Raw genomic sequence first — 23961 nt, 5'->3', positions numbered from 1 at the left:
TCTTCACAAACTGCTCCAGCATGGGTCCCATCCATAGGGTGCAGTCCTTCAGGAACAGACTGCTCCAGCGTGGGTCCCCCGCGGGGTCACAAGTCCTGCCAGCAAACCTGCTCCGGCGTGGGCTCCTCTCTCCACGGGGCCATGGGTCCGCAGGTCCTGCCAGGAGCCTGCTCCAGCGCGGGCTTCCCAGGGGGTCACAGCCTCCTTCGGGCATCCACCTGCTCTGGCGTGGGGTCCTCCATGGGCTGCAGGTGGATATCTGCTCCCCCGTGGACCTCCATGGGCTGCAGGGGGACAGCCTGCCTCACCATGGTCTTCCCCACGGGCTGCAGGGGAATCTCTGCTCCGGCGCCTGGAGCACCTCCTCCCCCTCCTTCTTCACTGACCTTGGTGTCTGCAGAGTTGTTTCTCTCACAACTTCTCACTCCTCTCTCTCTGGCTGCAACTGCAACTCCCCTGTAACTTCTTTTCCCTTTCTTAACTATGTTATCCCAGAGGCGCTACCCCTGTCGCTGATGGGCTCGGCCTTGGGCAGCGGTGGGTCCGTCTTGGAACGCACTGGCATTAACTTTATCGGACATAGGGGAAGCTTCTAGCAGCTTTTCACAGAAGCCACCCCTGTAGCCCCCCTGCTACCAAAACCTTGCCACGCAAACCCAATACAACTGGAAAACAACATTATTCCTTTGGCTTGTCTCAATATTTTGATAACTTGCTTCAGAAACCAGGATTTTCTTAAGTTCACAGCAGCCACAAACCTGAAGAAATTATCTGGATGCCATGTGGGCTCAGAATTCCATCCCAGCTGATGTCAATACAAAAATGGGTCCAGCGTCCTTGGTCCACAAAGGACGAAATTCAGCGAAAGCGTCTGCTGAGCAACAAAAAACATTCTCCAGTGCAACAGTGACTCTCTGTTGTCTAATACGAACAAAACTTCACAGACAAATGCGGCACACCGCTCCAGTTAGGTTATCGATTAAGACTATCGTGACTGTACTTATTCAGTTTTATGAGATATGTATTACCAGTCCAAATGGTGTAGTCTTTTTCCAGGTACTGATTTTGTTCCTTACTTGTTACAAGTGAAGTTTCCAGATAATGCAGTCAACTCCCTTTCTGCTTATCTTGGCATAAGAAATATCTGTGGTTGATGTTACGCCTCAGGATTTAAAAATAGCTCTTAGGTCTCACTCCGCTTCCAGCTGCTTGCAGGAGAAATGTTGGAGAGAAAGCTTCCTCCAGATAAGAAACTGGCAGTACCAGCCTGTACTCCAGAGGAGATATTTTCCAAACCCAGGGCCCTACAAAACTTGGGTACTTTGACTCCAGCTTCCTTCACTCTGGACTTCTAATGTGTGACTGGATCATAAAAACACTTTGTTCTAGGGCAACCCCCAAGTCTAGCAGCTCTCTTAACAACTGGAACTTAAACTTTCTTACTGTAAGCTATGTCCATGTTCTTACACGTATCTGAGGTGGATGCTCAGCCTGTATAGCAACAGCCCGTCTTCCAAGAGCTGCCCCCATATCTCAGCATTTTCTCCTGGTCAGAACAGACAACGTGGATCACTTTCTACCCTTCCAAAGAAAATGCAGAGTTTGGCTTTAAGGTAGTGCCGTTTGGTGCTGTTAAGATTCTGACCCTTGTCTCTTATCCCACCATCTGGTTAGGAACTTCTTTGTATGGTAGGTTTTAACAATTTCTCTCTCCCCAGGTGGCGTGATACATGAGTTAAAATGTTGTCTTGGCTTTGCAACACCTTACATATAGCACTTGTCAAAAGAATTGACTTGTATGATTGTCGTGGTTTAACTCCAGCCAGCAACTAAGCACCATGCAGCCACTCCCCCCTCCCAGTGGGATGGAGAGGAGGATTGGGAAAAAAGTAAAACTTCTACTGGTTAAGATAAGAACAGTTTAATAAGTACAGTAAAAATAAAATGAATATAACAAAAAAAGAAATAAAACCCAAGAAAAAGACAAGTGATGCACAAGGCAATTGCTTACTACCCGCTGACTGATGCCTGAGCAGCGATATGCCCCTCCCGGCCAACTCCCCTCAGTTTATATACTGAGCATGACGTTTTATGGTATGGAATATCCCTTTGGCTAGTTCAGGTCAGCTGCCCCGGCTCTGCTCCCTCCCAGCTTCTTGCACACCTGCTTGCTGGCAAAGCATGGGAAACTGGAAAATCCTTAACTTAGGATAAGCGCTACTTAGCAACAACTAAAACATCAGAGTGTTATCAACATTATTCTCACACTAAATCCAAAACACAGCACTGTACCAGCTACTAAGAAGAAAATTAACTCTATCCCAGCCAAAACCAGGGCAACAATACATGTCATAATCATAGGAAGTACATGCTCTTTAGGGTATCATTACCTCAGGGCAGAGACCACATATGACATTAATACTGTGATGACAGTTGCAGTGATAGATCACTTAAACTGCCCAGTCTCTACCCCTTCCTCATTGTTTGCTGTCAGTTGTAGAGGTACCATGTGTCACAGCTTGTACAAAATCCTATATGAACAGATCGCTAAATATATTGCCAGTGGGTATTACTGTCTGCAGGTTACATGCGTTCCCACTGGAGCTCTGTACATGGATGCTTGGGCACGGTGGGGTTATGTGTCATGATTTGATCTAAGAAAGAGGTTTCTATTGTTACCTACAAATTTTTAGCACATATGCTCTTAGGTAACGTAAGAATAAATGTCATTAACCAATATGTATTCTCTTGTTCTCATTGCATTTCTGAACTAGCCTGGCTCTGTTTTACTTCCTCAGTGGATCCATAATATTAATTTAAAATATTACTTTCTTATTAATTCTGATATCTGTTTTTCTTCCAGACTGTTTCTGCTTTTTTTGAAGCACTCGTTCTCGTGGAATGAGTAATAAAAAGCAAAAACGTGTCATCTGTATTAATGAATGTTATCTATCATCAGTTTGCTTTTTCAGGTTCTGGTAGCCATCACACACAAAACAGCCGTTTTACTAAAGCTGGGCAAGAATATTCTGGCATTATTCCTTCTCCTCTGAATGTCCTGTGGTTGACACAGATAATATTTAGGCCTGCTTCATTTAGCTTTAAGAAAATATTCAAGGAAATCAAAATTATCATTTTTGTGATTCCTCATCTCCATGTGATTGCCAGGGAGCAGTGAGGGATGGCTGCTCCCTAAGGGACAGGGATTGGGATCCCAGCGCAATAACCTGGCCAGCAGAGCAGGGACTGGCAGCCGGGCCTGTCCCACCCACAGCCAGGAGCAGGGCAGCCCTAGCCCCGGGCATCAGGCACCTGCCTGGGGACAGGACAGGCACAGCTGGAGACTGGCCCTGCTGCGGTGTCACTGGGGCAGGGACTGATGGCCCCGGGGGGCTGACATGGGGTCCTGGGCCGTGGGCATGGTGTGGGTGGCCCTGGGGGGCTGGGCAGGGGTAGTGAGGCTTGGTAGTGCCCTCGGGGCCTGACAGTGCTATCTGAATCCTCTTAGTACTGCGGTACATATTAAGGTTAGAAAGAGCTGGTTATAGGAAAAAGCATACAAGAAAGAAAAGCAAGTGGACTCTAGTCAAGAGTGGTTCAATAACAGCCAGTGTTCCCAGACTTAATCATTTGACTCTCCTGCCTCATTCCTCCATATGTGTTTTTCCGTATGTTTAAAATAGGACACTATATGCCCAGAGCAATTGTTTTCACTGTGTGTGCACCTCCTGACCCACAAGAGCATAGTCTCAGTTCCATCCTCACCCTTGTACCTAGTGGTTTTCATTGACCATAGACCCCAGTGGGTATCACTGTGTTCAGGGAGTGGAGCTGAATATGGCTTGTGGAAATCTGAACCCTACTGTCTCCTCCCTCAGGAGTAATATTTCCCATTAACATTTCCTGGTAACTCCTAGTATGATTATTTCAGATCTGTGCTGTCCCAGCATTCAGTCATTCCCAGCATTCCTCACACATCTGGAAACTTTGTCTTTGAGGAGTTTCAGAGCTCAGTATTCAAAATGGCTTGATATATACCAGTAAGCCATCTGACAATTGAAATGGTACTCTTTCCTTTGGTATTTTATGTATGAATCAAACCAACCCTCCCAAAATTTTTTTCCCCCATTTTGACCATTATTTCAAGAGAAATGAGATTGGGAGTTATCCCAGACCCGTTCATTCTCTTCCCTCTCTTCCAGGAAACATAATCCTTGGGTTCTTCCATGTGCTAGACTATGCTTCATCTCCATCAGAAATAAAATTATATTATTATTAGAATATTTGCTCTGTGTACATTGTTGATAAAGTCGAATGAAGCATCTTCTCTTACCTGTGTCTTACCTAATTAAAGTCAGCTTACTTTCAATCAGAATTTGGCCTGTGTTGTTTAACTAGTTCCAATGGTTTGGTTTACTATACTCACTGAAAAAGTATGAAATAAAACTTTTCTATTCCTCTGGCTCTAACTGTAAATATATTTATTTTTTTTTCTTCACAATTAACCGTCAGTGTTAGGACAGGAATTATTATCTTTTCCCTGCTGTGTTATCTTCTTCAAAATTCCAAGCAATTCTGTTATCAATTAATTTTGTTATCTAAATGGTTAGTAGCTCTCTTAGTATCTCACCTAATTAGATAGCTATATCCTACCAATTGATCGATAAAGGCTGGCCGTGAATATTTCAGCCTTACAGTCTGAAAATCAGATCCAGTAGCAGCAGAGAGAACATCGTTCCCTAAAGCAAAATGAATTATAGTGTTTCAGGTCTGATGCGGCTTCTCATTGTATTTCACTGTTAATAATATAGGATGTTTACACACATAATATTTTTATAAGTTTGGAGGTAACAGGAATTGTAAGATGGGTGATAGCCTTCACTCCTACATAAAGTTTGAGTGAATCCCTTGCACTCTTACCTATTTAAGGACTTCAGCTAGGTGTTTCGGGGAGCAGCTAGGCTGTCTGTCCCTACCACAAAGATATCCATCATCTTTATTTGCAAGTTGTGATGTAATTTATTTAACATCTGTGATACCGTGCACAGGAAAACCATGCTGAACAGTTGCAGAAATGAATTATTAATTAATTGGCTTGCAACCATCTAGCTGTTCACTCAGTACTATAGCCAGTACTTCCCATTACCATCCCTTTCATCTCCTTGGTGCTTTCTTTCTTCAGCCTTCTAGTTTCTTACAAGCACTCGTTCTATGTTGATTGAAATCACATTGTTAATTCTTTGGGGACTGAAGTCTCTCAGTGTTTCTATAATAATTAGCAATTAATAATAAGGAGAAGACTGATTACAACTTTTTCTGGATGGGAAAGGGAGACCAAGAGAGAAAAACAGGATAAGAAAAGGAGTTCTTGGTCTGATTAGTTTCTGAACATTTTCTGTGAAAATGGACTTGCTCTGCAAAGCAAGCCAGGGAAATGACATAGAGGCTTCATATAGCCGTTTGTTGCTTAGTTAATTAGAACTGGTTTTCATTCATCTAGTTCTCTACTACCACTCTCCTACTTATTTGCCAGTCTTTGAGCCGGTTTTGTTTGGGTTTTTTGCAGGTCAGAATTAGCTTCCTGCTGTGATGCCGTTCACAATTTTATTGCTTCTCAAAACAACACCCCACTGGGAAGTAACATGAGTTACGAAGTGGACAATAAAAAGACCATCCTCATTACAGAGGACATTTTTAAGATGCTGCCTGTGGTAAGAACTGTATCTTTACCTGTTATTATAATTGCAGTATCATGTATATTTTGGGTTTGTAATAGAGCTACTTTGTTTGATTCCTCTGGAAGAGACCTTTCACCCCCTGTATGCACTTCTTGATCCACCTTCTAAGAACTTTTTTTTAGCCTTCCTCTGCAGTGGTGGAGGCATGGACAGGGTATCATAGATCAGACTGCAGGTAGAGTTGCTACAAAACACAAGTTGCAACCTGGCTTGGCAGCCAGCTGAATTCAGGAGTGAATCCTCTGAGAACAGTTGCCTTGCTTTTCTCCTTCCCATTTTCAAAGGCATTTCAGTCTGGAACGCTATTTCATATTCCTTTTATTCCTATGCCATTTCGAATGCAGGCTTGGGCATATAACTTATGAAAAGCTATTTTGATGGTAAACCTGATAATAGAATAGAATAGAATAGAATAGTATATTTCAGTTGGAAGGGACCTACAATGATCATCTAGTCCAACTGCCTTATCAATTCAGGGCTGACCAGAAGTTAAAGCATGGTATTAAGGTCATTGTCCAAATGCCTCTTAAACACTGACAGGCTTGGGGCATCAACCACCTCTCTAGGAAGCCTGTTCTAATGTTTGACCACCCTCTAGGTAACGCAGTGCTTCCTAATGTCCAGTCTAAACCTCCTCTGGTGCAGCTTTGAACCATTCCCACGCATCCTATCACTGGATACCAGGGAGAAGAGATCGGCACCTCCCTCTCCTCTTCGCCTCCTCAGGAAGCTGTAGATAGCAGTGAGGTCACCCCTCAGCCTCCTTTTCTCCAAACTAGACAAGCCCAAAGTCCTTATCCAGTCCTCATAGGACATTCCTTCCAGCCCTTTCACCAGCTTTGTTGCCCACTGGGGTGGGGCCTTTGCAGCCAGAAACACAGGTTGAGCAAAGGAATCGGACTTCATAGCTCAGGACTTATAATAGACATACAAGCTCTGGAGACGAGACAAAGAGGGGCACAGAGATGTACTTAATTTCTCGAAAGTAATAGCACATGGGAGCCCTCTTACCCATCTCTGGCATTCTTGATTTGTGAGATCCCAGCCACCATGAGTCTAGTCCTTTCTAATGCTGCTGTGAATCACTAAAAACTTCATTGCAATAGAGGTTACAGTGGTTCCAAATTTAAACTGAATGAAAGAAAAAAGTAGTATGTTTTATGTGCATATTTACTTGCTAAGCTAGCCAGAGTTGTCTGGCCTTTGTGTTCTCCTACTGTCCTTTCACAATTGAACGAAATATTTGAGTATGTTGTTTTGTAATATATTGCCAGGCAACGTGATGTCTGCCACTTTCCCCACACTTTTTGCCTTGTTCATAACAGTGTCGCTTCTTGCTTCTCTTTGCACAAGCCGATGAGAGAATGAGGAAGGATAATGCTTTGTGTAAGCAAGTTTTGACTCAATTTTACAAGTGGGTTCAGTTTCTGCAGTCAAAGTAGCCCAGCTGTTGGCCTCTCTGTTGAATGTCAGTGCTCCCACAGCAGGAGAGGCTGAACAAGATGTATGAGATGTTTCTGAGACCCTGGGATAACAGCCAACTATATTAATGTCAACTGAAATAGCCAACAATTTACATTAATTTGCTAGGTTGTGATCTGTGCTGGTTCACAAGTGAATGCACTTAGCTCCCATTCAGCTTCCCCACTGCAAGACAGCAACCTCATAACAAGAAGAGAAGTAGAGAGAGTGAACAGCCAGAAACAGCAACCTCTTCAGTTAGCCATCACATTCACCATGAGTTAAGCCAGGGTACATGATTATCCTTTACAGCATCTTCAGGTTCCCCTAAATTCATTATTTTACATCAAATGTAATTGTGTGATGACAAAGTAATGAGTATTTACAAAGTTACCTTCTATTAACTGACAAAGTCAATGACTATGTGACAACCCCCAGTCTGTTACAGTGCAAAGTAAAATGGGTAAATTTAAACTATCTTCAGTACAAGTTAGTTCCTTAGCTTGTCAAGGATTCAGTCCACTACTAGATAATTTTTGTGTTAAGTGTATTTAAAAGATATTCATCCAGTTTTAACAATCCAGTGTTATTCCCTCAAAGTACTGACGACAGAAGTAGCAGTTCTCAGTCTGTTGGTGCCTATTTTTGGCTCTTGGCTGTCCAGGCCTGGCAACCCTGTCTGCTAAATGGTGAATGCTTTCACTGGGATTTACCGGATTAAACCTGCAAGGACAAATGACTAGACGCGAAGAAACAATCAAAAGATTTATAAGGCATTGGCTGTGTCTTTTTATTTGTTTGCAGTCCTCTCCTCTTTCAGTCTATCCCTTCAAGACCTGTGCCGTGGTTGGAAATGGAGGCATTCTGAAAAATTCCAGCTGCGGAGCTGAAATCGATCGTTCTGACTTCGTGTTTAGGTAAGAGCTGCTTCATCTTACTGAAGGGTGTCGAATGTTTCTAAAAACTTGGCAGGCTTGGAAGCATGCCAATGCCAGTTTGTAGCAATGAGGAAGGTTCTTGGCAATTCTTTATTTCTGCCTCTCTAAGGATAGTCCTTCTGCTTTGTAGATTTCAGAATGCTGCTTCCTAAGTAAAGAGAGGACTATATAGATACATATATGATCTATGATTGCAAAGATACCTTGCCAGTGATGTGAAATGTGATTATCTGAGAACCTGAAATTTCTGTTCACTTAACATCCTTTAGGAGAAGGAACTTTTTTTTTCTTCTTTTTTTTTTTTTTTTAAATCAGGAGAAGAGAGTAAAGAAAACCCTGAAATTGAAATAAGAAAGACTGGTATTAAATGTCACATGTTTACCTTTACCTCTGGTTTAACAAAGGGTTTACTTAGCGTTAGGCTGGCTCACTAATGCAGTTATTTAACTGCCCTGGTATTTGTCTCACCTTCTGTTAGCCATCTAAAAAATTAGGCATCTAATTTAAGTAGTTTTTTTCAGCTCCCTTTATAGATTGTGGAGAAAACCAGGCGTACTCAGAGCGTAATTTGGCCCACTCTCTCAGTACGTGACTCACACTTTGTAGTTCCTGCAAGGGAACAGAGTAACCAAGTGAAGGTTCTCTCAGTGATGTCCAATCACACAGTCTGCTGGATTTCGTTTCCTTTCCTACTTTTGACTAATATTTGGGCTTTTCAAATTAAAAAAAAAAAAGTCTTTCCAGTTAGATAACTGTCTTAATAAAAACAGGAAATCTGCATACTAAGATGCTAAACTTACTAAGTGACTGACTTTAAAAAAATGCTTTCTTTACCTGTTACAGAAACCACTGTTTCTGCAGTTGGGCAAGTTATGCTGCTGTTGTCTCATGAAACAGCTGTCAACATTGCTGTGCAAGCTGAGGGACTGGTATCAATCAGACTGTTTTTAAACAGAAAATAATGGGAGACTTTCAGAAGAAATGCATTGTTTAGGCAAGAGGGGCAGTATTTCCTAGCAGCGAACATAGGGCATTCATAGACTGGCTCCTTCTGGGATTTTAACTTTGCTCCTGATTTGTGAGATGATTTATGAAAATGAGCTCTCTGTGCCCTATTTTAACCATCTGTACAGTAGATTAAATATTTTTACTAGGAGTGCTGTAAGCCTTATTTAATAGTTGTAAAGTGCTTAGAGATCCCTGGGAGCTGACGTGAAAGTGTTATTGCACAAGAGAGGAATTTGCGAATAATAACTGTAAAGCATTTCTGGTGTGCATCTGTTTAAGTAAATGTTTCTCAATTTCAGGTGTAACCTCCCTCCAACCATGGGAATCATTAGCAAAGATGTTGGCAATAAAACAAACCTTGTGACTGTTAATCCGAGTATCATAGCTCAGAAGTAAGTACTACTGCAAATCTGTTTCTGTGCAATATTGTATAATTGTTTGACATGATTTAGATTTTGTTGGAAATCCGTTGGGATACCAGCATAGAGAGCAGTGCATGCAGATTACTTCATTAAGCCTTAGTTCCCATGTAAAAAATATGTACCAGTCTAAATGAAACTCTGTTAAACCTGGCCTTTTTTGTAGCAGAAAGGAGTCAACAATACCCAGATTAGCAAGTGCCTCAGTTGGCACCAGTCCACAATTTATGACAGAGTAAAATTAATGATCGCAAGCCCAAGCCTCTTTCCCCCCCTATGACCCTCATGACCCCCAGCATAAGAAAGGAATTGTAACCATAAATGAGGAAAGCTTGGAAATGTGTGTCCAACTATCAGTAGGACTGTAAGCACATGTTCTTAGGTAATGTGCTTAGAGGCTGTTGTGATGAAGGCTATTTCCTGAATGGAGGCCCAATTTCTGTAATCCATTTTCTCAATCCATACGAAAGCTGCTCACACACTTTTTTCTCAGCAAAGTTTGGGTCTTTTACCTTCTTGATGAAAAGAAAATCTAATAAGGCCAGGCTGATTTATCTGACATCTTCAGCAGGCTGGAACTACAGCTTATCTATGAAAAGGACTGCTGTGGCATGTTATTTACTGCTTACTGATCTTACTGTATCTTATTGTCTGTCATGTCTGTATTTGTCAAATAGGCAACATCAGACAAAGCTTTTTTTTTTTCCTTTAAAGGAAGAAGGAAAAAATATAGTAAGCATAGAAGTGACTAACAGGCATTTGTCATTGATTCAAGGATAGAACTTGATTTTTTGCAATGAGTACTAACTACCTTGATGCTTACCCAGCTCTTTTTGACTTAAATGAAGATGAATTATTGCTTCCCCAAAAGTAGATTTAGCTCATTGGTGTTAGTGGGGCTGCACAAGAATATGAAGAAGGAAAACTTTGTCCAGTGACTCAGCATCATTGGTGACTACTGACCTGATGCACCTGGGCTTGATCAAAGTGTTCTGCCACAGCTGCACTCATTTTTTAGCCAAATTAGGCCACACCAGGGTTAATAGGAGTTACACTTGAGGAAATAGGAGCTAAACCTGTGTGAGGACAAAATGAGATTATGAGAGGACTTTAGGATTTAAAAAAAAAAAAATTATTTAAATATTCAGAGAACACTGTAAATGCTTTTGAAGGAGGAGCAGGAAGCAACTTGGCACCATTTAGCAGAACTAAGTTTGTTTCTTCTCTCAGAAGACCTATTCTGACTTTATTCACTTTAATTTCTAATTCTGAGTTTGGGTACTGTGTTAGTCTGATTTATTATTGTTAAGGTTAATCAGCTTTTGAACTGTGTTTGTCAGGGTGTACAATGTAGGTGAACTCTCTTGGAGGAAAGAAGCACAGTTCTTATGTGTCCTAATGGAGCTGGGCTACACTGTACCTTACAGTGGCGGAGCTGGAAAGGAAAACAAGATGAAGTTGAGTTGTTCAGGCTTCTAGCGAAGGAAGAACAGAGATCTGAATTCTGTGCTGAAGGCTCTTTATGTACTTTACACTGAGTAGAAATAGAGAAAATTCTTGGAGTAGAGGCCAGAAGTTCACCCTTCAGCCACTCTTCCTAGACATAGGCTCAGGCGTTTCTTGCTTGTTCTGGCTGTGCGATTCTTGCATGCACAGGGGCCCAGGGTCAACAGGAGGGGCTGAGTCTCTCTCATTCATTTTGTTTCAGAGTCTGGTGGTAATGGCACTTTTCTGGGAAGCAGAAGCTGTAAGTTTAAACCCCTTCAGGCTGAGAAGGGGTGTATCACTCCTTGCATGAGTTCAGTTGTGCAAGAGGTAACTGATAACTCCGTGAGGGTTTTGAATGGAAACAACAGTGGCTGCTGTCCTCTGTCTTGAAGTGCTGCATGAGAAGAGGGTTTGAACCTACTCAAGTTGTGAAGAGAAATGAAACAAAATTTTCCAGTTTCTGCTGGAGCCATTTGTGAAAAGTGGGCTCTGGTAGCCCTTAAGACATGAAAATACACTGCTCAGATAGACAGCTACCTACAAAAGAGGACTCAGTGCTTTGAATCCCAAAGGGCGTGCAAGTGCCATATGTTCAGGTGATTCAGGCGATTCAGATCCATAGAGGAAACAAGTTGAGTGACCCCCTTGTGTCTTGTATCACTTCTTGGATAACTCTGGAAGTTCACTATTCAGTATTTGGGAGCACAGAATTATCCAGCGGTGAGAACTAAGTCTCTTTGCTGGTTGTTGGGGAACCAAAGCATCTAAGGATAAATCCTCTTCATTTGTGAAGTTAGATCTCTAAGCCTTTGCAGATCTCCATGTGTTCCCTTTGTAGTGGAAGGAGATAATAGACATGCCTATATTTTCAGCTATTTTAAAAGTATATCAAAAGTAGCTAAGACCTTGCAAAATTTGAGCACACACTAGTCTTTAACACTCCAACACTGCTCACATGCATACTTGTATTTCCACATAGGGCAGAAACCCAGATTTTGAAGAGAGTTATTGTATACCTATTGATGTAAGGAACACATTTCACAAACACATGGAGTACATATCATAGTGCATGTATTTTTAAACAGAGAAAGTATAAATATGATGGTTTTTTTGCGTTCTCCTTTGAAATTTCTTGAATCGATCAATTCTGTAAACAGGTCCTGGTCTCATTAGCAGTGAATTTGATCTGCTTCAGTAGCTCCCATGTTGCCAGTTCAATCCTATGAAGTGTGTTCTTATTATACAATAAAGCCAGATTTTCATAATTGCACATATGACAACATATAACAGGTTGGTATAAATTTGCAATGTAGACATGCTGAACTGGTGCAGCAGAGTTCATAACTCATATCTGCAAACGCAGTTGTGCTGTTTTGGTCTGTAATATTTATATCAATAGTACATTCCATTCACTCTTTTCCTAAAATGTTGTACTTTGCAGATACAACAAACTAAATGAAAAGAAGACAGAATTTCTGGAGAACATTGCGGTCTATGGAGATGCTTTCCTTTTATTGCCAGCATTTTCCTTCAGAAGCAACACAGCCTCTTCTTTTAAAGTATATCACACTCTGCAAGAGTTCAAAGCAACCCAAAGGGCAATATTTTTTCACCCCACCTATCTGAAAAGTCTTGCCCAGTTCTGGCGAACTAAGGGTGTGAAAGCGTACCGGTTGTCATCTGGTTTTATGATCACTAGTGCTGCTCTTGAGCTGTGTGAGAATGTGAAGCTCTATGGCTTCTGGCCTTTCTCAAAATCCACAGAGAAGATGCCAATCAGCCACCACTATTACGACAACCAGCTGCCTAAACCAGGTTTCCATGCGATGCCCAAAGAATACAACCAGATCCTTCAGCTTCATGGCAAAGGGATTTTGAAGTTGCAGTTTGGTAAATGTGAATCAGACTAAAAAGGTAGGTCACATTCTTACCACATAAAATGTCTTTGTTTAAGTAATGTGTCAAGGGAAAACTTGTTTTATGAACAGTGTGGGTCCGTTCTTCCTTAGAGAGACATTTCTACCTTACACTCAGTGGAAGTTGTGTTCATAAATAAGTGAAAGGTTGGAGCTTTCTGAATAAATATAATGTACCACAGAGTTGAGAAATGTTTTCTAATTGTGAACTTTAGATGGGGAGCATAGCTAAATACACATTATCACCATAATTCACAGTCAATCAGTAGTGTCTCCTTATCTCAGATATGTGTCTCTACCAACCTACATTTGGTTTGGTATCAATTCCCATGAACTAGCCTCCTTTGTGAATTGCTTTATTAAAGGCAGTCACATACTGTGATCTACAAGAGAAGATACCTAATCATGGCACAGCCTTTCCAGATGTATACAGAGGCCACAGTAAGGATTAAGATTGCCCCATGAAGGAGTAGCATGCATATGCGCCCTTGTTCCCTCTTGTTAGGTAAAGATAAGTTTAGAGCAGTATGCTCTTGCAGCCCTGGGCTGCGGAACAGCTTGTGGACAGCAGTGAGGAAGCTGCCATACACTACAGCAGATCTTGCTGAGGATTTTACCTTGAGGCAGCTCAGAATCTGGGAGTTACAAATATAGGATGAAGTGTCATTCGCTTTCCTGTGTGCTTTGTAACTGTCCCATCCCCCTTGGACCTTTACCTTCTGTGTATTGCCTCAGAGAAACGCAGCACAGAGTCTCGCCTCTGACGTTGAGCCAATTTACTGTGTACAGATTACAGATTACTTTGAAAACATTTGTCTGCATGTTTTCAATCTTGATTTGCCCTGTTGACAAAGTAAGACCAATTTGTATAAATACTTCATCTTTTAAGCTAATTCAGAAATTCCCGAGCTCACAATACTGTTGTCAGATTTGCCTGTCACAGAACTCTATTTTTCCAGAGGGTTCAAGTTAATATAACAGTAAGTGAAATGTACGGTGGAACTACCGTTGTATACAATATGCTTTAATTGGACTGATGTAATCTCACGACTGTATTACTCAAGTTAAACAAATTAAAATAGCATCATCTTGTTCAAGCCATAAATTTTAAGTTCAAAAGCTAAGGGCTTTTCTTCTGGCTAGGTTCTGAAATGTATTTGAAAATATCCTTTGATGGTATTTAGAAAACATGTTATCAAAGATACATTCACACTTGGTTCATCGTCAGAGACTGCGAAGTTTTAAACTGGCAGATTGCTAGTACCAAGAAGGCACAATTTTATTCAGTTTCAGTTTATTTGAAGAAATAGAAAAATAAACTGCTTTCATATATTATTAGAATAATATAAAACATGTGAGAAGGGACCTAGAAGCTATCTAGTGAATCCATTTTCCTAGGCCATGGCAGGAGATTACCTAGGAGGAGGTGTATGCGTGTGCAGTGTCATGTGGCTAAGGTATGCTTTTTTGCTTGTAGAAAGTTGCAGCATATGGAAAAGGTTAAGAAATACATAATGTATTTTTCTTAGTGGCTAAGCTGTTTATACCCTACAGTTTCCATTGTATTTATTCTTCCTATAATATAAATCGCTGGAGACATACCATGTAATTTTAATTGTAGTAACTACACCAGCTAAGAAAATGAAAGGCAACTATTTATGAATATTTAATCTAGAGAGAAGCAGATCGAAGCCACAAAAATGTTTAAGCATCCGTACGGGTTAATTAAATGCTGTCCATGCTTGACAGACTGAAAATCACTTCTGTGGCCAAATTTGCAAAATAAGCTGTAAAGAAAAAAACAACGAGAAGGATAAGTTGTGCTGCCCTAATTTACACTTACATTTACAAAGAGAAAAGTTAGCCCTTTAAAACCAAAGAAATTAAATGCTTTCAGTATGAGCTACCATTCTGCTACTATTATCAACTATTAGAGATAATTGAAATTCTATAATGAGTATATTTCACTGAAGATGACCTTTTCTAAAAACTGAACAATCATCTCCTTTCTCTTTTCAATTTCCCTTTTATGTTCTTCTCCCTGCTCTGCGCTTTTCCCTGTTAGTGGGTAGCTGAAGATTCCTTACACCACTCGGTGCCCACAGAAGTCTCAGGCAGAACTTCCCTCACACATTACTGGGACACAAAAGTTTGCTGCTGTAAATAAGAAGTGAAGGAAGCTGCTCTGCTGCAAGCACCTATATTGCAAGCAGATAGCAGGTTCTGGAACAGTATAGGGAGAGCATAACTGCATCCCAATGAATCATTTTGGCAGTGTTGCTCCTAAACACCATCCTTGCCACTGTAAAGGTGAACTTTTCTTATTGAATAGAGAGAATTGTCAGATATGAGAACCCTGTAGAGCTGGTGCTGAACAACGTGGGAAACTCCATCTGCCTTAATATCCGCTCCTGCACCTTTGTGATTATGCTCAACAGACACGTGCATGTCTTTGCTAAAGATGTGTACCTATCACAGATGGTAAAATGGAAAATGAGACATCAGCAAAATCTTGAAATGTAATTAAAATAATGATCTTTATTATTTTGTATTAAATTACCAAATCATTTTTGCTATGGCCCTGCAGCTGAAGGAAGTCTTGTTTGTTCATTGGTTTAACCTGATAAGCCTGAAAAGCATGTCATTAGCTTAAAGTAAACATAGGTTCAAGGAGGGGAAATGGCCTGATTCATATTTAAAAATAGAAAAATCTGATCAGAAAAATTGTCAGATGATAAATTAATCAGACTGGCAAAAATTTGATTGCCCAGAAGCCTGGTTAAAATGCAAATTTTGTCTGACCAAGAATCCATCGGGTTTTCTGTTTGCTAGAAAGAGACAGCAGGGAAGATGAGTATGTGTTGCTTTGGCGTACAGCACAGTAACATTAAGCAGCTGCTCAGAGGAGTCAGTCAACAGAAAAAAACATAGAAAGAAAGAATGAAACTGAGACTCCCTGAGCCTGGGGAAGAGAATAGTGCTCAATCATCCGAGCAGAAGGACTGAAGGAGGAGAGCTTGAGCAGAGGTGTGCTGGTGGTTAGGGAGTAAGAACTGCTGAACCTTCGACTGAGTGTGAGTATATCTTACCCGGAAAGTAAAAATTGGGTCTGGGCTTTTTAATTCCAAGCAGATGATTAAAAGCCATCTATTTCTGACAGAGAGAGCAACAGTGCAGCCCTCCATTCAAGGTGGAGCTAGCAGGGCAGCATCCTGTAAAGCAGGGGACTGCCTGCTTACTTGCTCAGGAATTAACATCAGAGAGAATCATTTTGTTCCAAACTCTGTCAGCATGTGATCTTTTTTTTAATCTTGAAAGTTGCTGCAATCCAAATAAGTGATAAATACTGTTATAACTAACATATTTATAAATATAATTGTTATAAACAATCTATTTATAACAGTAGGATACCAACATGAGCTTAAATTCTGCTGAGATTCTTTTATGCTTGTGATGTCTCAATGTAGAGAAATTTCAAATTTCAGCCTATCCTTGACTTGGGCAAATATTATCCAGCGTGAAATTATTAGATGTATACAACATTGAAAGAAAAGTCTTCTGCTTTAGTACCCATGCAGGATAGCTTTTACGCACACACTTTGCTCGTGTGTTCAGCCACTAAGTAAGTTTAAGTGTTAAGAATAATGTCAGTAATGAAACAAGTGGAGATAAGTTGCTTCTGGTTTAGTTAAAACCCACCAGAATAGAAAAATATAGATTAAATCACATTAGAATTTATGTTAGATTTCAAACCAAATGAAAAAACTATTTACAGATCTGGAAGGGTTTGGTTTCGTTTGGTTTTTTCCACAGCAGAACTAGCCTGGTGAAGAAACAGAATATTTTCAATCTCTAGCTATTTGAAAATATGATTAAGATAATATAATTTAGAACATATCCATATTCCGATTAGCAGTGGATGTGTCCCATGAAGATACTGGTTTGACCCAGCCTTGGTTAGCTTAGGAAGCTTGAAGAGGATGGTGCAGGTGTGTGAGCAGTTCTGGGGGTATTCAAATGAAGGAGTCCTCCTTTAGAAAGAGCAGATGCTTGAGCTAGATCAGGCACTAGCAGTCCAGCTTACCCAGGAGAATTTTGTGAGCCTGTGATGCTGTATAATAAATGTCACAAACTCCCAGTCTGAAATTAGGATGAAAAAGCAGATGCAGAAGGTGAAGTGCATACACAGAAGACTAAGCTATTGGGTTATTTTCAATATAGCAAGCAGTTTTCGTACTATACAAGAAATATCAATAACATATTTTACTGTTTTAATTCCAGGGTGATGATCCTAAGGAGACAATTTCTGTGTATCTCAGCAGTTCGGTGTTGGATTTGATCTTATGTGATTTTGTGAGCATTAAACTGCATTATTACAATAGAGAAATATTTTACACTTGGGGAGAAAAGGAAATGATTTTTTCACACAGTGACTGCTACATTTCTGAATTCTGAGTAATCATTTTTTTAAATACAAAATAACATTTATTTGGGAAATTCTGAAACTCCTGACTATTGGTTTAGTTGTAGCAAAGCACAATCTCAGGATGGTGGCAATATGTGACATTCATCATGTTTTGCTTCTTAAAGGATCATTAAAATAGTTCGACATAAGATTTCTGGTTTTGTTAATATCACGTAATACAGGCAATAGTCTCTGTATGGTAGCTGCATGAGTTGGCAGTGAACATTTTCAATTAAGAACTTGATCCTGTAAACACTAGCATTTGTCTACATGAGAAAGGTGATGAGAAGAACTACAGAGGAGTAATTAATTCAGACCCATGTCACTCTTAGTTTGTCCCAGGGTGCACAGATGAAAAAATCCCTCAGGTTAGAGATAGTCAAGTGTTTTATGGGCTTTCATTTTGTGGGCAATAGATAATGCTGTGGATTTAATGGGCTTTCATTTGTGGGCAATAGATAATGCTGTGGATTTAATGGGATCACTCATGTGAATGATGTTAATTTTGTGAACAAGTGTTTAAGGACCAGAGCTGTATAATTGTTTTTAAACCCCTCTTCTTGCTTGTGTTCCTGTCTAAGGTCCAGTTCAGCTCCAAATGAGGACAGTAAACTAGGTTCCGTGCTGCAATCCCCAGAGTCCTGGTAGGGCATGATTTTGCACACACTCCTGCAATCCCAGCTCTGTATCTCGGCTGACATATGAGATGGACCATTCATTAGAAAAATGATAGGTACCAAACCTCTCATTTCTTCTATTTCTTTTTCACCTAGCATAGCTCGTATCAATATGTGACTACAGATAAGGAGACTGCACTAAGTGTTATTAGAAGAATGTTCCTCTTACAGTCAACCCCCAGCTCTTCTCCTATACCAGAACATATGAGAAAAGAACCTACAGTCACTTAATTTAAAACCCATGCAGTTCTTGTGCTTTAAGTTTCCATATGGTCCAGGAATACCTGTGGAGCAACATCCTGCGACAAGACACAGTGAAATATCAGCCCAATGGAAAGAATCACATTAACATTTACAGGAGCTACGACAAGCAGTTGTTGCCCTAGCTGTGGCTGCTTGTATGTTATTGCTTATATGTTTTACTGCAGGACCCCCCCCCCCAAAAAAAACCTCAAAAATCACCCCAAAAACAACAAAAAATTTGTAATAACCAGTTTCTGTTAAAGAAGAGTTTCAGTGGCTTTTTTGAGTCTATTGAATGATCAGTTCAAAGATAGTGTCCTTCTTCTCCTTCTTTTAGTCAGATACTATCAGCTATTTTGTTTACTAAAACTCCTTTTGCCACTGTAGCATTAAATCCCCAATCAACTGATTTAAAGAGCATTCAATATTCCACTCATTGAGGGTTATATCTGCGAAAAAAAATCCTACTTAAATGAATTGAACCTTATAAAATAAGGTTCAAAAAAACTTTTAAATTGATACTTCATAAGAGCATTTCTATATTGTTGTAAAATTTGAAAGCTTACCTTGCAGCAGTTTTATAATCATGTAAATAATCCTGAAAGTATTAGAATCAATCATTAAGGTTCCAGGTCTGTTAGTTGAGACACATTCAGCATCTTGATCCATTTCCAAGGTAATGATATCAGAATCCAATACTACTCCTACCCAAGCAGAAGTGTCCATAAATCCTGGCTACATATATTAGCAATAAAGTCAATTTTTGAAAATAAGTTTTTTAAAAAATAGATAGTGCTTTGGGGCATTGAATGACACCACTAATACACGAGTGGACCTCTGAATATCAGTAGGGCTTTTAACAGAAACAAAGAATTGAGTCAACATCAGAATCTGCGTTACCAGCTGGTGACTGAAAGAGGCGAGCACAAGGGTTTGATTTAGTGTGATCTGTTATGGTTCCAGCACCACACGTCCACATTTTGTCTTCACCAGCAGTGAAATTTGTGCCAGTTTCTGGCCACAGGCATCTGCTGCTCATGTGCAGAGAGCTGGCCGCTGCAAGACCCTGCATCCATGTTACAAGTGTTATGGATGATTGCCTACTGCCAGACCCAAGTTAGAAATCAAAGACAAATTTGGTCCCAAAAGAGCTCCTCCTATGCCATAAATCACTCACGTAGACTGTCCCTGAGTGTTTGTAGCTGGAAGCTGTGCAAAGTGATGTAGTTGTCCTTTGGGTGATGCAAGCAGCCTAGGTTGAGGAGAACCACGTCATATTTCATCCAGAGAGACAAAGACACACCGGTGTTGAGGCAAGGACTGTAACTTGTTCCAGTCTAGTGTAGTGCAATGAGATGATCTTGGCTGTGTAGCAGCTCCATGGTTTAACATGGAAAAATTCATACATCTTTTAGAGATTGAGAGGATCTTGCATTGTATCCAGAACAATTGCAAGTGCTTTGTGTGTACATAGAGATGATGCAAAGGGTATCATTCATTGCTGAGATTAAATTCAGTGAACTACTTAGCATGAGTAAGGTGGCAAAACCTGTTTGTGTGTAAGTAGAAGATGTGGAGAGGAGAAAATGAAATTTATTTGCAGTGGAGAAGCAACTTTTTTCAAAAGCGTTTGTTAGTTAGCACCGTATTGCATTATCTCAGTCAATAAATTTATACAGTGTACTGTGACACACTATAAAGAGATGAAATTACTGTGTGTCTGGACTATTTCTGTGCAGCTATGTTATTTATAACACACATGTATTATTAACTGGAAAGGTTATTGGAATACACTTTAAGAGAGGTTTAGCTGCAAAGAAGAAACCTATTCTAGTTTCCTTGACAAAAAGAGGTCTTAACTGAAGGAGTGTGATGTAGCACTCACAAATGAGAGCAAACTGAAAGCTCTGTAACATTTAGCTAAAATGTGTAATTTTTTAAATTTAAATTAAAATGCTCTGTAACATAAAGCTAAAAGCTTTAACTTTTTAGCGCTCTTTCAGTGAAGTTTAAACTTGCCATTGACCTGAAGACCTGATCCTCTATGCTCTCAAAGCTCTCAGTGATTTGTGTGGAGCACAGGACTGACAAGAAGTGCATGGAGGAATTGTTAACCTTTCCTACCCTTTCCTACAAATACTCGTAACTCCTCATAAAATAAAAATACACTCTATTGGACTTCAGATTAAGAACCTATTTTTAATGTAGCTTTCTCAGGCCTTGCTCCAGACGTGAAGTTATTATGAGACGTTAGTTGCATCCACTTCACTCCGCAGGAGTGCAGACCTTGTACTCGGCTTTATTATAGCTACTGCTGCTGTGTGCTTGGTGGCTAGGTTGTGTTAATTTGTGCACAGGCTGGGCAAGTTAATAGCAGCATTTCTGTGTGACAGGGTACAGTTAGATTGATCAAGACTTCCTGAAGTACACTCGCTGTGGGAAAAGATGTTTTCTTGGGTAGCCAAATAAATTATTTCTCATTTATTTTACATCTGTGCCAGGTTAATGATGAATAAATGGATTTTGTACCTGGCTGGGAATGTTTATGACACTTCTGCAAGACTGAGCCAAGTGCAGTTTTGATTAAGGATTCTTGACCAAAGGTTAGGAAGGGCCTTTCAGTTCTCACATAAGGAATAATGATTTTTAGGGTTTGTGGGCCTCCAATGCTGTCACATGCTGTGGAGTGAATATTGAGATTAAATAGTTTTCTAAAGATAGAAACACTGACAACGTGCTAATAGTTCCACTGTACCTTTGCAGAGGCTGACAGTGTCCTTGCACATGACTGCTTCACAGCATTGTTAGATTAAAGCCTGCTTGACTGCTTTTATTCCTTTTTCTCCTCTGAATCTTTAATGTTGCATCTTCCTTTAGGATCCAGTGCTGCCTCGAGTGGGTTATTTCTCTTCCCCATGTGGGATGTCATGTAGTCCTGTTCAGTGTCTGTTAGGGAATTTGTATGGCTGTGAATCAAATGCTGCTGTGCTTGCAGCATAGTAAAACAAACCCAAAAACTTGGTTTACATCTCAAGGAAGGCAGCATGGTGGGATATTCACATTGCCTCACTGGAGGTGCTAAATTTGGGCCGTAGCTCCATGGTTACTTAAGCTGTAATGACTGGCTACGCAGTCCAGTCCTCATTCTTGCGCTCCACCCAGTCCTTCATGCCATCTCTGGCTCCTGTCTGATCCTACACTGAGCCATTTTGGCACACTGAGCTGGCAAAAACCTACCATGGCAACAGAAAGAGAAAATTGGTTCATGCCAGCAAAGCCAGGGGAATTTCAGAGTCAAAGCAAAGGAGGGGGTGAGACCATGCAGGTGGGACCGTAGGGATAGAGCAGGGGCCATTTGTTATCTGATGGCTGTTGGACAGGCCCAGTGGTCCCCTGAAACCTCGGTGAAGTCACGAAGGTAACATCTCTGGGGGCCTCCCTGGCCAGAGGGGAGAGATGGGCTCCTGCAAGGAGGGATCGCAGCACGGCGGCTGTTCCAGTGAGCAGGAGCCCATCTCTCCCCGCATTGACAGAGGGTGCTTAAGGACTCAAGGTACCTACACTAAGGACTCTAGGTACCTACACTAAGGACTCTAGGTACCTACACTGGGTGATTATTCCTCCTCCTTCTCTCTTTCCCATTACAGTCATTTTAACAAGCTGTTCACCACCAGCAGGTTCAGAAATTATAACTATAAAAACCACCTTTGACTATAAATACTGTTTCTCAGTTCACTGACAGTAAACTTGCATAAACTTGCTCTTTATTCAGCTGTCGTGGTTTAACCCCAGCCAGCAACTAAGCACCCCGCAGCCGCTCCCGCCTCCCAGTGGGATGGGGAGGAAGATCGGGAAAAAAACGTAAAACTCGTGGGTTGAGATAAGAGCAGTTTAATAACTAAAGTAAAATAAAATATACTAACAATAATAATGATAAAAATATAATAATAATAATAATAATTGTAATGAAAAGGAATATAACCAAAAAAGAGAGAAATAAAACCCAAGAAAAGACAAATGATGCACAATGCAATTGCTCACCACCCGCTGACCGATGCCTGAGCAGGAGCAGCGGTCCACCCCTCCCGGCCAACTCCCCCAGGACATCAGCACACCTATGCTTTCAGTCTCTGCTAATCCCAGCATTTCAAACAGCATCTGCAGAGAACAGAGCTGCACAAGGTCTGGTGGTTTTGAGACCAGTTAATCTCACTTTGATTCTCTTTCCTTTTTGTACAGTAGTGAGATGTCTGACATATTGCCATGCTTGAGTCAAGATGAAATTCTCTGTCCTCTGTGATTCAGGAAAAGAAACTAAATGATCTAGGTGACCTAACACCTTCTGTGGGATTCCCAAATTACTAGCAAAATATTCCTGTTGTTATGTATTATTTGATTTTATCCAGTCTAGGTATCTGGATCGGTTAATTGGTCTGGGTTAATTGATCACTTACTTAGACCTCGAGCCTGCACAGACTCTGTGGTGGAGCTACAGCCTGACATGGCAATCTAGGTTTAAAAAACAGTTGACCTGGAGATCTTTCTCTGTCCTGTCACTCACTCTCATGTGACAAATGTGCGGAGTGAGATCCTGAACATCCATGCAGTAGCTCTTCCAGGGACTCTCAGGTCCACAAAGCACAAGTCCACTTGTCTACAGGAGTCAAGCCCAAGGAATATTCTGTGGAATGCTTTATTCTGAAACAGCTTTATTTCAAACAGCTGATAGCCACTTGTTGCATGCTCTGAGCAGTAAACTTCTTAGACACAGCTTGTTAATTAAATATATCTTAGTTTGAAATATTCACAGCCAGGTAATCCTTCATCTTGTGGTACTTCAGCAGCTGATCCCTTTCATCTCTAGGTCTGCTAGCCAAGAACGGTGACAAAGGGATGTGTATTTACCATATAAAGCCTGGCTCTCTTGATTTTGAATTCTGTCATTTTAGGCAGGAACATCACTCTTCTCTGAATTTCTGGACAGCCAAGTTTCAAAGGCTGCTGATCTCTCAGGGTACTCTGGAGAAATAATTTGGGCCTTTCAGGTACAGCACATAACGAGTGGGCAAATTTATATTTATTAAGCTTTGTTCCAGATTTTCGTAAAGTATTTCTTACTTGGCTCTAAATTATCATAATGGTCAAGTAGAGCATGAAATGATCTGCAGCATGCCACTAAACAAAGGAACTATTGCTGTTATTTAGCGGTCTCCTTTCATAAAGTCGCATTTCAGAATACTTTCCTATTCCAGGAACGCCAGCTCACCAGGGGAGTGACCCCGGGTTACTGGGTTACCGTGCACTGGTCCAGCTGGGGTAGCAGCCTGTCAGTACGTTCTCGGTGTTAAGCATATTCAAGCAATACAACAAGAGCTTAACACGATGGGGGTACATCAGCTTGGGTTTGCTATAGACCAAGGAGTAAACTTAGTACTGTGATGTGCGATAATTGACTGAGCTCACATCCCTCTGCGTGTGAGCAATAACTGCCCTTCGGTGGCAGGTGTTGGCAAATACTGGTTTAAGGATGAAAACAGTCTGGCTGTTAAGTACAAGAAGGAGTGGCATGCTCATGTTGCCATCGAATAAACAGTCAAATCTGTCTTTT

At 40.8% G+C, this 23961-nt stretch overlaps 1 protein-coding gene across 1 annotated transcript in view; it reads left to right on the top strand.

Moving 5' to 3' along the window:
• ST8SIA6 (ST8 alpha-N-acetyl-neuraminide alpha-2,8-sialyltransferase 6) overlaps window positions 1-17566 on the top strand; it is a 42059-nt gene extending 24493 nt beyond the window's left edge. The window contains 5 exon segments of the mRNA XM_050892171.1: window positions 5567-5711; window positions 8004-8116; window positions 9445-9537; window positions 12494-12966; window positions 17250-17566. Coding sequence (XP_050748128.1) covers window positions 5567-5711; window positions 8004-8116; window positions 9445-9537; window positions 12494-12962 — 820 coding nt within the window. The 3' untranslated portion in view covers window positions 12963-12966; window positions 17250-17566.
• Window positions 17567-23961: the final 6395 nt, after the last annotated feature.

The sequence above is a fragment of the Gymnogyps californianus genome, chromosome 2 (assembly GCF_018139145.2).
Source record: "Gymnogyps californianus isolate 813 chromosome 2, ASM1813914v2, whole genome shotgun sequence".
Classification (NCBI taxonomy): Eukaryota; Metazoa; Chordata; class Aves; order Accipitriformes; family Cathartidae; genus Gymnogyps; species Gymnogyps californianus.
This window is presented reverse-complemented; position numbering and strand designations above follow the sequence as displayed.